We start from the raw sequence: 12,950 nt of genomic DNA, 5'->3' as shown, positions 1-12,950 counted from the left end.
AGAAACGTTAAAAAATCCAGCCAGTTGAAGCAATTTCTATAGCTTGGTAATTTGAAGAGAGGCAAGAGCACAAAAACTAAAGAGCAACGAATCAATTAAATTCTACTTTGTTATCAGCATCGCTAATTAACGTGGCAATAAATTTCGTTGGCAAAGGAATTTCGGAGAACGTTCCATATGCACGGTGTACATTATACATTATAAAATAATCATCTCGTGAATATCAAGCACGAACAGGGGAAAAAACTTGAAATATAAGTGGAAGAATGTAAAAAGAGCGTCTGGTTAAAGCGATTTCTATATCCTCTGTAATTTAAAGCGACACGAGAAAATAGCTCGTTTTTCAAGTTTATTCATTTTCCGGTTAAAAAGTAACAGGGAACGCAACTTATCTTCTCAAGAGGGAAAGAGATAAAAAAACTTAACTTGGTTGGCGAGTAATTTAACGCTAAGACTGTTTTCACACGAAGATACGCGCATGACAGATACGGACTACACGTGTACACAAATGGCAGCGTTCACACGATAATTTTCGTAAGACGTAGTATCGCGATACTCGTTTCGTGTCTCTTGGCAACGATACTTTTCGACAAACGAAATATTAAAACAAATGGCGACATTCACACGGTACGTAGTTCGTCGTACGCGTGTATGTATCACGATACGCTTATCTCTGTGTGAAGTCAACCTAAACGTGGAGCCTCCCCTTGCGAGAGAGTGGATGGGCACCGATTAATAATGTCGCATCTACCTGGATATTGCAATTAAAACCGTCATAATAGGCGCGGCAAAGTGGATTTACACGATCTACCCTGAAATTTACCGTGACTGATTGAATAAGGCAATCATATAAACCACTCGTACCGGAACTCCATAGTACGAGTTACGCCTTGCATCGATGAAACATCGAATATTCCTGTTCATTAACGTACAGGGTTCGATGTCTGGCCGATGGGAGTGCCATTACATTCCTCTACCTATGTATCCGTGAAACGTATCCTTAATTTTCGATTCGTGGTTGAACAACGGTTGAACCCAACGGTTCCATCGATCAACCTGTACATGGAATTTCCTCAAATTATTCAGCCTGGAATTTCGTTGTTTTATATTCATCGTAGGCGAATGCTTCTTCAAGAAGAAGTTCAGCGGAAATCGATGAAAGAAACATTTCACCAATTTAACACTTCTTACTTGATACGCTCACTTCGACGGAAAATTTACAATTTCTCTTAATCGTACACCTTTTAGAAAGTTCGTATATTATCTTTTTCGTTTCGCGTATAATCTTTTCGGCGTATCTTAGTGGTGTTTTCAAAAAATCCACGTAGAATCCGATTCACCTGAGAAGCTCCGTGCAATTGTTGGAAGAAAAATTAAAAACGCGAACTACTCTAGGTAATAGTGCCAACAAGCCAACAAACCGAGAACTTGCGAGTGAAAAGTTTCAATATCGGCGGAAAACTCATCTTGCGAAGTATCCCGAGTGCAGTTAGTTTGCGAAGCAAACGTTCCTTGAAATCCATTCTGTGGTTGTTCGATTCGTGGTGGCGCGGTTCAAGGACGTTTCTCGATTGCACTCGAGGTGACGGGCGGCATTAATCAAAGAGAGTTTGTGCGATGGAAAGAGATTCGACGGAAGCGACGGCGTCGACCACTCGTAGGGGCGGAATTTTCGCAATGGTCGATCGAAGACGCGATCGACGCGGCGAAAGGTGAGAAACCAACCGGAGCCAAACCTCGTTCGATGCACCACAGTTTCCCTTCCACGATTCGGATACGTCACGATCGCGGAAGTGCACTCGACGCGGCCACTCGGTTCCGGAGTCACGTATACCACGCGAGCTATTAATTCACCGAGGCCTCTTAAACGACCAGCGAATGGAGAACAGCAAGACCGAGGCAAAGAACGGGGACAGAAAGCGGTGTCGAGCAACGGGGATGGAGATAAAAGCGAGGAGCTGGAGGAGCCTAACTAGACGAGGATAAGGAGAATCGTGAAAGAATTTTAATCAATTTACCAACCGATTCAGTAATTGATAAAACATGATAGATTTTTTGAAAGGAAGATTCGTGGATGATCACTAGACCGCGGATTTTTATGTATTTACAGGGAACTTGAACATGTAAAAATCTACAGAATGTATATTGCAGGATTTTATTATTATTTATTTACTTAAAATGGATTAAACAGGAAACGATGGTTATTTAACGTGAACTATATACAATAACGTACTATAATTTAGACAATTAAATAGTTAATTTGCAACTCTCGTCACCACGGTTCCAACGCTCTCTTTCACGCGGACCACGCTCTCTCGATAACGCTGATAACACTCTGACTTCTCAATTCACATTGACTGTTAATTCGTCTTTCTGCCTCAAGCATTCCTTTGCCTTTTCTCATAACCCCACCACGTACGTGTTCCGCAACCGTTTGTGGCCAGGGTCACGCAGACCCTTTTTCCGGATAACTATTCGACTGAAGGACCGACGATACATTAATGGGCCTATTGACACTTGGGCTTTCTCGCGACATTGTTTATGGTTCACCCGATATTTCTTAGGCCATTCGTCCACGATACTACAATATGGTATACAAGAATATATGAAATGTTTGAAATGATGTAATTGTAACGTTTAGTGGGTGAGATAAATCTCTGTTTAGGTTCTATTTCTTTCGTCGAGTCTTTTGTTAAAAATAATTTACTTAAAATAACTCTTTATGCGGGGACTGTGAAGCAATGACGTTAAACGCGTCAGATACGTTCAAGGTTGGCGAAACTTCATCAAGCAATATTTTCTCGACTATACGATTGTGTTACTAATTTATTTACTACCACTTAATTACTAGCTGTTGTAATATTTAGCGGGAGAAACGAGAAGTAGTTTGGTATTGTACGTTGGTCTTCTCTAACGTTTCTATTTTCGTGTTGGAATAAAAATCGATTCGCATTTCTCTTCGAACGTTACCTTTACAAAACCGTCTCTTATCTTCGAAAACGTAAACCAGCCCGTAAGCCGTGTCTCGAAATAACGGGACGTTGTTGTCGAATCTGCCATTCCCATCGCGGTAAACGTCAGTTTGGACTTTTTCGTATTAACGTTCGAGGACCAAAATGTCCGTACTTCGATCTAACTTCTGACGAAACTATTAAGTCACGTAATAAGTATCCGATAAATCATAAACAATTGTAAATAATTATAAATAATAGAAACGATCGTAAAGGATCCGAAATAATGGAAATGATTGCAGTGACCGTAACTGATTTCTATCTACTAAAAAATTCCACTTAACCGAGTACAAAAATGGCAAGAAAAAAAGAGCAGCCAGAAGGAAAGAGAGCTCGATTTTATCAGCAGCTTACTCGAAACGACGAAGGAGAAAGAAGCGAGGGGAAAATTGATTTTTTAAATAGAAAAGAGTTGGAGGATGCAAATTGTCCCAGACTCCGTATCCGATGACATCTCGAGGGACGAAGAGGCGAGGAAAAGACGAAACTTGTTTGCCGACAGAACAAGACGAACAAAGGAAGAGGTATAGAAATTACACGCGAGAGAGATCTGGTTAAATTCGACCTTATGAGCGTCGAAGAAAAATCCAGGATCAAACGAGAAGGAAAGGTAAAGGGGGAAGAAAATCGAGCTTTAGCAACGGACATACTTACGAACGGATACGATTCGAGCAGAAACGTGCAATACGATGAACGAGCAAATGGAAGAAACGAGAGGGAGGTAAACGTTGGGAGGGTGAATCGGAAAAAGCGAAATGCTAGAAAATGGAAGCGGGCAAGAAAGAAAGTAAAAGGTTGAGATACGTTGAAGGAGGGAAAAAGAAAAACTGCGAGGGGATCACTGAGATTGCTGGCAATTTATCGGTGAGACGTCACCGTTGACCGGGATAGGGGTACATAATCGGTCGGATGCACCCGTACAATCGATCAATTTGCAATTTGCAAGAACTGCAGCCCGTTATGTTTGTTTCACGGTGTTGCGGATCGTGATAATTTCCATTAGGCACGCATTACGCGTGAAATTGCTACGTCAGCAATGTCCATTGACGACCGCAAATACAACTCGATCGGAGATGAATTTTCAAGTACAATGATGTGTCGCGTATATCGAAAACGTGGCCAAATATCCATTATACCCGCTGTTCGATATATCGCGATTGTTTTATATTCGATTAAATTACGATACGTCGAAGATCATGTTACCTATATGCTATGTTATCTGCTTTTAAATTTTAGTAATTTTTTGCTTAAATTCGTATCGAAATGCTCTTTTAAGATTTTCCTAAACGAAGCATTTCTTGATAAACGTTTGAAACTTCCAACAATTTTGATTATCTTCCGACAAGTTTATAAAATACACCCTATTAAAGTTCTTTTAACTTTAAACGACGCCATCTTATTGCTTTACCAATTTTATTTTCTACTACTGAAATTCCAGGTTGGAATTTTTAAAGATCGTTGCATCATTTCCGAGTAACTCATTTACTTATTTCATCAGAATCTATCCATTTACGGATGAGCAAGATAATCTATAAATCTAGATATATCCGAATCGTTTCTTTTTCACGATAACTACGCTTTTCAAAATAACGTTATTTTCTTCCTCTTTGGTATCTAAATACCAATATAAATTAAAATTTTGTATGACCTTCCATTTTTTTCAATTAGATCTCCTACTCGTATCAATTACTTTGGTTATTATCGACTGGCGCAAGACACTATAACATTTTCACCAGTACTTTTGTTCTCTTTAAAAACTTGACGAGGTTGTCTATCCGTTTATTGATCTAAACGAAAGGATAACGTTAAACGCAATACGTAAGTTATCGTCCATACGAATTTGCACAACCAGTGCGATTTGATCGAAAGGATAATACCTTTTTCGTATTTTCAAAGTTATAATTACACGGGGGATGTTTATGCATTTATAGGAATAATACTATAAATATACTAATAATAATAATAATAGTAATATATTAATAATAATATACTACCAAAAATCCTAAACCACGATGATTTTGCAATCATCCTTCTACAAGGATGATAGGCGTATCTGGTTCACCACTTCGTAGTACATATATCATCCGTTAAACCACGCTGACAGCGGAAAATCCAACTTTTATGCCACGGTGTATTTCACCGCGTAATTCACACGAGATATCTAAACGCGTAACGTGCAAACAAATAATAGTTGCACACGTCGAAGTGTGAGTCTAGTCGGAGGTTTCATTGGCGTATCACGGTCCACCGAGCGAGATTGAACTTTACCCTTTGCCGTTTTTGGCAACTATCCGCTACTATTCTCAACGATACAACAAGCTCATCCCCTCCCCGAAGGTCGACCGTGACAAACTGTGCGTCGTTATACCGCGGCGATGCGCTTCGCGGCGATTTTTGCTGCGGCTACTACCGTGGCCCTGTTTCTCGACAGCAAGTGTGCCACCAGACGATCTTTGGGAATTTAACGCCACCAAAGTTTTCACGGAACAGCGGGAATTTTTCATCCGCTCTCCCTCGTGCTTTCTTCGGTTAACCGCGTGTCACGCGTTCGAACGAACTACTGTGGTATCTGGGTTTCGCGTACTAGTCACGTTACGACGTTATTCGAGTTTGCTTTTAAAGATCTGCCCGCTTCGCGAATTTTTTCTATCGTATACGAAACAGTCGGAAGTTAATCAATTTTGTTGCTCTCTTCTTCTTTCGATCGATTTATGTCGAAATTAATGATCACGGTGACAACCGAGCGAGAGGCTAATAGGTTCGGAATTCTTGAAGGCGTTGGCTTTGTCAGAACGTTCTCGAATATTTATTAGGTGGCTAAGTTAATTTGGCGCTTGCAGATTTACTTGTTCCTAAGGACTTATTTGAAAGTCAAATATTTTCTTGGCTTGGCCGCAGGCGAATGAACGGTAGTAACCAAGATTGGCAAACTAGTCACGTTACAACGTTATTTAAGTTTGTTCTTGAAAATCTTTTGCATACGAAACAGTTCGGAAATTGATCTTTTTAAAATTTTCTCTCGCCTTCTTATTTTTATTATTTTCTTCTTTGTTTACTTTAATGTTTCACGTAAACATTTATAGTTGCGATAACGATATTGTTTTTGAACTATCCAATTTATCTGTGTAGTGTCAAAAAGCTGACATCTGAGTCTTAAAATTGAAGCCCTGAAATATTATCCGCTTCACAAGCATGCACGTATATTCAATAACATAAATAAAATAAAAACATTGATAGTATTCAAGCGGTACCTTAAAATTGCGTATTTTATCACCGCAGTAAATGTTAGCACCTTTAAAGTCTGAAATCGAATGTAGAATTTATTATCGCGCTTCTTACGCGAATTCGCTATTTACGAGCGAGAGGTCGACGTTTCATGCGAAAGTTTGTATTAAAGCTCGCAGGAAGATGGCAATTTTCCTGGCCGCGCTCAAAAAGCTTCTTCAATTTCTCAAAGAGAAACGACGAAACAGAATTTCTAGCAAGTTCACATAGAAGCGTTCCTCTTTTTATCGGAAATAAATTCCAGACTTACCAATTCCACGAATCGGTGGTTTATGAAATTTCCCTCTTCGGTAGACATCTGCCTTGATTCGAAGTTCTTCGACTGCGCTTTAACTTCTCGAACTCTAAGAAAATTCGTCATAGTTAGATTTTCAATATTTCCAGCGTTGTATCCTTCGCGGAATTCGCTATGCGTTTGATAATCGAGGTGATATGATCGTGATTTGAATTTGATCGCGTGTGATATAGATTAGAGATTGTGTGTACGAGTAATTCATGATCAAAAGTTGAAAGAAAGTGCAAGAGACATCATGAGTGAACAGAAATCAAAGGGGCCACCACCTCCACCGCTTCCGCCCCCGTACCCGCATCAAAAGCTCTTCAAGAAGTGCAAGAGTGCAACTTTTCAACTGGATGGTGCGACGTATACCATAGGTAAATATCGTCGGGAATATGCCAACTTGTTATTTTGTAAATTTAATTTTATGTTATAAAAAATTTGTGAACATTAGTTAATACTTATTTTGTAAATTTAGTATGCGTGGAGATTTGAGCTTTTATTCGAATTTTAATGACAATCATATGATAAAAGATACGCTCTTTTAAGAAATATTTTAGGACAGAGTTTGTATAGTTTATTATCATTAGCAATATTAGAAATATACTCTGCGTTTCGTGAAAAGTTTAACGAAGACTGTTTTGAATAAAAAATTATTGCCATCGAATGAAGAATTTCCTCTAAAAAAATGCAGAGGTATCGTGTCCTCGTAAAAATGGAAATCATTTTGTATTTATATACATTTTTATGAGAAAATTGATTATTTTCTATGGAAAAGATAATAGAATTTTATTATCTCTTCTAAGTAAAATCAACTAATGGTAGTCGATGAATATTTCCAAATATTATCAATCAATTTTTATTAAATTTGTATCGCTCTAAATTGACAAGTATATTGATGCCAAAATGAGATGATGATAATGGCAGGGCAAATATAGAACATCGGGACACTAATGGATTGTTATTGGTTGATTGTATTGTTCGGTAGAATCGCATCGGATTGCTAATGTCGTAAAGAGCTCTTTAAAGTCTTCACCAATACCATCCAAGCCAATTACATTTTCCTCTCGGCATAAGTACTCGCTTTACTGTGAGTACAGCGTTTTCTTTGTTTGATCAGAACTTTTGTCGTTTTCGACGTACCACTGTTTGGATCATTTGCCATTCTTTATTGAAATTCTTTTGTCTTAACACATTTCCAACAGTTATTTCGTTTGAAGCGCACTATCCAAAGAACCTCAATGTCGCAATTCGAAACATTTTGTACGCACGTGTGCCACATTTCTACCAGTTCACGTTGTGTCGGAGTGTATCGCGTGTAACTTGACGTTGTGATGTCCCTTACGAAATCATCCGCAGTGAAAAATGTAATAGTTTAGAAGACGAGGTTGTATAACACAAGGAATTGGTTTAAACGTCGTTGATTAATCAGTTAGAAAATAATTAATTAAATGGAATACGTATATGTAAATACTATAGAAATATCAATCATAATGAAAAAGCGACGAGTTATATAAATGTGAAAAATATTGAACTCCTTTCGCGAAAGGTAGATATTCAGTTGGTGAAATGAAGCGTGAGATGTGAAAGTTGGAACGTAAGTAATTCGACAGAGATTGGAACACAATCGTTGAACCTTAAAGAGCTATTTGAGACAAAAACGTGATCGACCATTTGTTTTCTCTCCGTTGGATACAAATTGGAAATTTATTATGGTTTGAAGTAATAATTTATGAACGTGATTTCTTTCTATTCTTCTTCAGGCTCAAAATTTCAAAACATACCTTTCTATCTATTAGGATAATTTTTTATGCGTAGAAGATGTTTCAAAAATTCATTACCAAGAATTGACGTGTAAAAAATACAACGAGCGAATAACAAATCTACGTGTTATTTAATATTGAAAAATAATAAAACATTTAATCGCGTTTGTTTCGCTTTATTAATCGCTAAAATAAAAAGATACACGTTGAAGTTAAATTTCATCCACGATATTATACATAAATGTAATTTGCTTTGATAACAGCTTTTAAGTATTAAATAACACAAACAGTAATTCAATAAAAAGAGATAAATTTCAGGTAATTCTAGAAATGAAACGAACCGCGAATCTCGCAAAATTAATTTTTCCTAATTTGAGAAAATCCGAATCTTTCCCGCATTGCGCAGTTGCCCCGTGCAACCGTTGACGCAGGAAGCATGCAAAATCCAGGGAACTTCGCGAAAAATTCTCATTGATGTTTTCACGCTCTACTTACGAGGCCGCAACGTCAATTCAGAGAATTTCAAAGAACTAATCTCCGTTAATTGAGTACTAATTCTTTCACCATAGATAACTACTTTCATTTCAATTATTTATATCAATAATTACTTAATTAACGAATTCGTACATATGTTAAAATTTCCGTATATTACGCGATATATTCAAAAATAACTTAATTTTAAGTCTCCTTTGAATTCTACTAATTATTATTATTATTATTAAAGGAGATCCCAAGTTCTGATCTTTGATCACGGTAGAACCTTAATTATCAAAATACTGTCAATGGAATGACGATAATCATCGGGATATCGATTAATAAAAAATTTAGAGATGAAATCCCTTGTAAGAAACATCGAAAAACAAGGACAAGAACTAAAAATAAGGTTGTTAAATTTCTATTAAAAAATCTTTGTTCGCGTTTAGTATTAACATTAAAATAATTCTTAAAACTATATAAACTTAAAAACTATATAACTTTCACCGTATCTATCGACCGATTTCTGACAATATTTGTTTCAACTATTTACCTTCGAAGGCTAGCCTGGATCGACGATACGATAATGTCCATTTGCTAATGTATGCAATACCGAAGAGGCTAGCGATCACGCGTTTACCCTTTCAATAGAAGCTACGTTTCACCGATTCCAATACCCATAAGACCTCTCTGTCTGTCTCTTGAGGAAATCGTTCCGATTCAATGAATGTGCATCTGCACGTCAGCGAAGAGTATGGCGAGATTCACTACGTTCATTGATCCGTGAACAAAGCCCGCCAAGTCGTTCGGCTTGTTCTTATCGGTCTCACAGCGTGATATAAGCAAAAGAGATAGTTAGAAAGAAACATACAATTCTTGAGGGAGATCGATCAGACTTAAGTCACGAGGAATACCGAGTTCGAACAACAACATCTTGATCCGTTGCATCGACGTTTTCTTCTTCATTTCGAAGCTTTGAGCATTGGAAGAAGCGAGATTAATTTTTCTCAATGTAGCAGATACTTGATTCCTTCGTAAAGGAAATTGTACGAAGTATTGAAATTCTTACAAACGTGATTAGAAGAATCGTAGATTAAAATTATAGTGGCTCATGGAAGTGTGTTGTTATTTCTGTATTTAGAGATAGGATCACGATAGATTTATCCAAAGAATAAAATAATAGCTATCGCACCGTTTTGAGCCGAAAAACCTTTATTGCACTTTCTTACATGGAGTAGATATAAAAACAAAAAAAAATATCTTAAACCTATCGATTATATCTGGAACTATCTTCTGGTTATTATTTATTGTAATCAGCGCATTTGCATATGGATGGCGAGGGCGAACTCACGTTGTCATTTTCAACAAAGTGTTTAAGCACTTGTTATGGAAAACTTCTTGATTGACCTCGTTCGTAGAATATGCGTGTACGTGTGAGCGATAAATAATTATTGATAATTACTGGTGAAGATTAAAATATTTATATAACGATGTTTATATTCGATCACGTTTCTATAATTCGACGTGACAATTGTACGTGAGAATTTAGTGTGTAATAAATCTTTTTTCTTATCATGTTTAATATTTATCGACAAATCAGGGAATTCAACGTTGACGTTACGCACCAAGTGAGTAGACCAGAGCGCACTCTTGAAGTAAGAGGGAACGAGGGGCGAATGTAGAGGATTCAAAGGCAAATAACACGGCAGGGGTTTGCTTATTTTTCTTGGAGGCGAGTCGAGAGCGCAAATAGCATAAATGATCTAACGTTACATCGAAATTTGCAACAGAACGGAAAATAAGGTGTAGTAAAACAGCTCGTACAAAAACCAGCTCTGAGCCAGCAAAATTAACGTTTAAACGAATTCATATCTACCTTTGAAATTACTCATGTATAAAAAGTGTCGTTAGAAAATTCTGGTTCAGTATAGCTACAAAAGTCACATCAAATGTTGAATATTAGCATTTAGAAGGATTCAAAAGAATGAATACATTATCTTCATTTTTAATTGTTATTTATTATTCTACACGTTATTCTTAATTCTTATATTTTTATAGTTACTGGATTACTACCATCGGTTCAAGTTTGATGACGACAAAACCACTGCCATCCCAAAAAGCATCTCTCCAATTCTTAATTCATTCTCATCTATTTGTTGTTTCTATATTTCTCTAATTACTAGATTATCGACACAATTAACTTTTAAGAACGATAAATACGTTTCTATAGGCAAGATTATTTTTCCAACTTTTAATCCGTTTTTATCTTATTTATCCTTCTTATACTCTCATTATCGCCAGTTTATTTGCCAAAATTCAAATTCAATTGTAACGAAACTGTTTCCATTCCTAAAGGGATTTTCCAAAAGAAGTGGAGCTTCGCACAAAGCCGGTTAACCGTGTTAATTGCGAGAAGCTACACGGTGAAAAGCACAGTGGCAATCGCGACAGCAAATTACGCGTGCATGCTAATGCGGTGATAAAATTTCACGTAGCTTAACCGCAATTTGAAAACGTTCAACGCGACTCCTTTCGGTTGTAATACGATCGTTATCTTAAATTCTCAAGCAAACGCGATCCCACCCTTTGTTCGTCTGACGACCGATGTAACGGAAGCGGAACGGTCGCAATTACGCGGTGCAATAAGCGTGAGACAAAAGATGAAACGGTCCTTTGCAGCCGATGACGATCCACTTGGACGAGATTTCGAAGAGAAACGCTGCCGTGATAACGGGGACTTTTGTACGAGAAACAGAGCAACGAAGGAGTCTTTCGAGTCTTAGACTCGCGAGATTTTCATCTTGCTCCGTTGGGAAAGAAATGATTTCGACCAGTTGAAAACAAGTTGGACCACGCTACTTCCTCTGGTACTCGTTAGAGAATGTTACGCGTTCCGCTGCTAATGAGTCCGTATTCAGTGGAAAACAAGCTACGAATACGACGCTGAACGCTGATTATCAAAATACCAACTCCTACAACAAAGTTGTAATTTAATAGTTGGATTCCAGAGTTGCTGTAGTTTTAGAGACATATTTGCGCGATGATTTCTCTGTTGCATTTATTCGCTCCAAAATAATGAGCGTTATGTGTAACAACGAATATATTACAATACGATCATTATTAAACTGCCATATAAATATCTAATAAAATTGGAAATTTAACCATTTGTATGTGACATGCAATGATTTTATATTGCGAACAAAGTAATATATATAATGCCCTGGTTATAAAAAATGTATATGTATCGGAAATAAATTTGTTGTCCTTCGATTTCTTCTAACGTCGATAAAAATAAATAAAGATCTAACGTTATTCTTATTTGTTCAAGATTCGAGGAAAGTAAGCAAAAATATTTAGAAGAGGGAAGCCTTTAAAGATGAAAGAGAAAATCACTGGTCTAAGGAAACTTGAATTCTCCACTATATAGAACCGTGTAGCGTGTGCGAATTAAACTATCTGAAAGCTTTACTTTCTTCGCTTCTGACATTCGTTTATTATTTCATCGAGCTTGCGTAAGGAAACGCCTTTTTCGCGAAAACAGTTTGTTGATTTATCAACTGCACGAAAGGCAATTTTATTTTTATGACTAACGATCTTGTAAACTTCCTTTAATTTCACCGAAAGCGTCGTTTTTTCAATCGTACACGATTATATTATTTAACATTTGCCGCTTCGTAACGCAAAGGCGCATAAAGAAATCATAGAAATTTGTCAGAGTTGTTCCACAAGCTGCGTACTTTGCAATAATACACCAACAAGCTGACAACAAATCGCGAGATTAAAAGAACTTTCGAATGTTAATTCATTATGCATACAAGGATGCTCGTTAAGCCTGCCACTCTCGTTGACATCGAAGAAATATTGCCAATTAATTATACAAGTTGGAATAGATTTCACGGAAATAAACAGAGAACAAGCGTAACTCTGTTTCGTTTCGTTTCCCACCTTCGTTTCCTGACGGAGTTATAAAAATTATCAATATTTACGGACCAGCTAATTTTAAATTCCACGAAGCGTAGCTTATAAGTCAAACAATTCTACTGGAAGGAATACACAACAGCTACGTTGTTTTTACGTATTAATTAATTGCATGCAAATATATTAATACGATTTCCATATGGCTACAAAAACTGTTAATGA

General features: G+C 37.1%; 1 protein-coding gene and 1 long non-coding RNA gene across 6 annotated transcripts in view; one reads left to right on the top strand and one right to left on the bottom strand.

Moving 5' to 3' along the window:
* The window catches only part of LOC126915553 (dual specificity calcium/calmodulin-dependent 3',5'-cyclic nucleotide phosphodiesterase 1-like), a 212,929-nt gene that overhangs the window by 63,904 nt on the left and 136,075 nt on the right, over positions 1–12,950 (top strand). Inside the window, exon 2 of one of the 5 annotated variants that reach the window (XM_050720312.1) lies at positions 6,681–6,950. The exons of the other annotated variants lie outside the window; for them this stretch is intronic. Coding sequence (XP_050576269.1) covers positions 6,827–6,950 — 124 coding nt within the window. The 5' untranslated portion in view covers positions 6,681–6,826. The remainder of the gene's footprint in view (positions 1–6,680; positions 6,951–12,950) is intronic. 5 annotated transcript variants of the gene reach the window in all.
* LOC126915559 (uncharacterized) overlaps positions 6,341–12,950 on the bottom strand; it is a 34,834-nt gene continuing 28,224 nt past the window's right edge. The window contains exon 2 of the long non-coding RNA XR_007710254.1: positions 6,341–6,640. This is a non-coding gene — a long non-coding RNA (uncharacterized LOC126915559). The remainder of the gene's footprint in view (positions 6,641–12,950) is intronic.

The sequence above is a fragment of the Bombus affinis genome, chromosome 4 (assembly GCF_024516045.1).
Source record: "Bombus affinis isolate iyBomAffi1 chromosome 4, iyBomAffi1.2, whole genome shotgun sequence".
NCBI classification, from domain to species: Eukaryota; Metazoa; Arthropoda; class Insecta; order Hymenoptera; family Apidae; genus Bombus; species Bombus affinis.
This window is presented reverse-complemented; position numbering and strand designations above follow the sequence as displayed.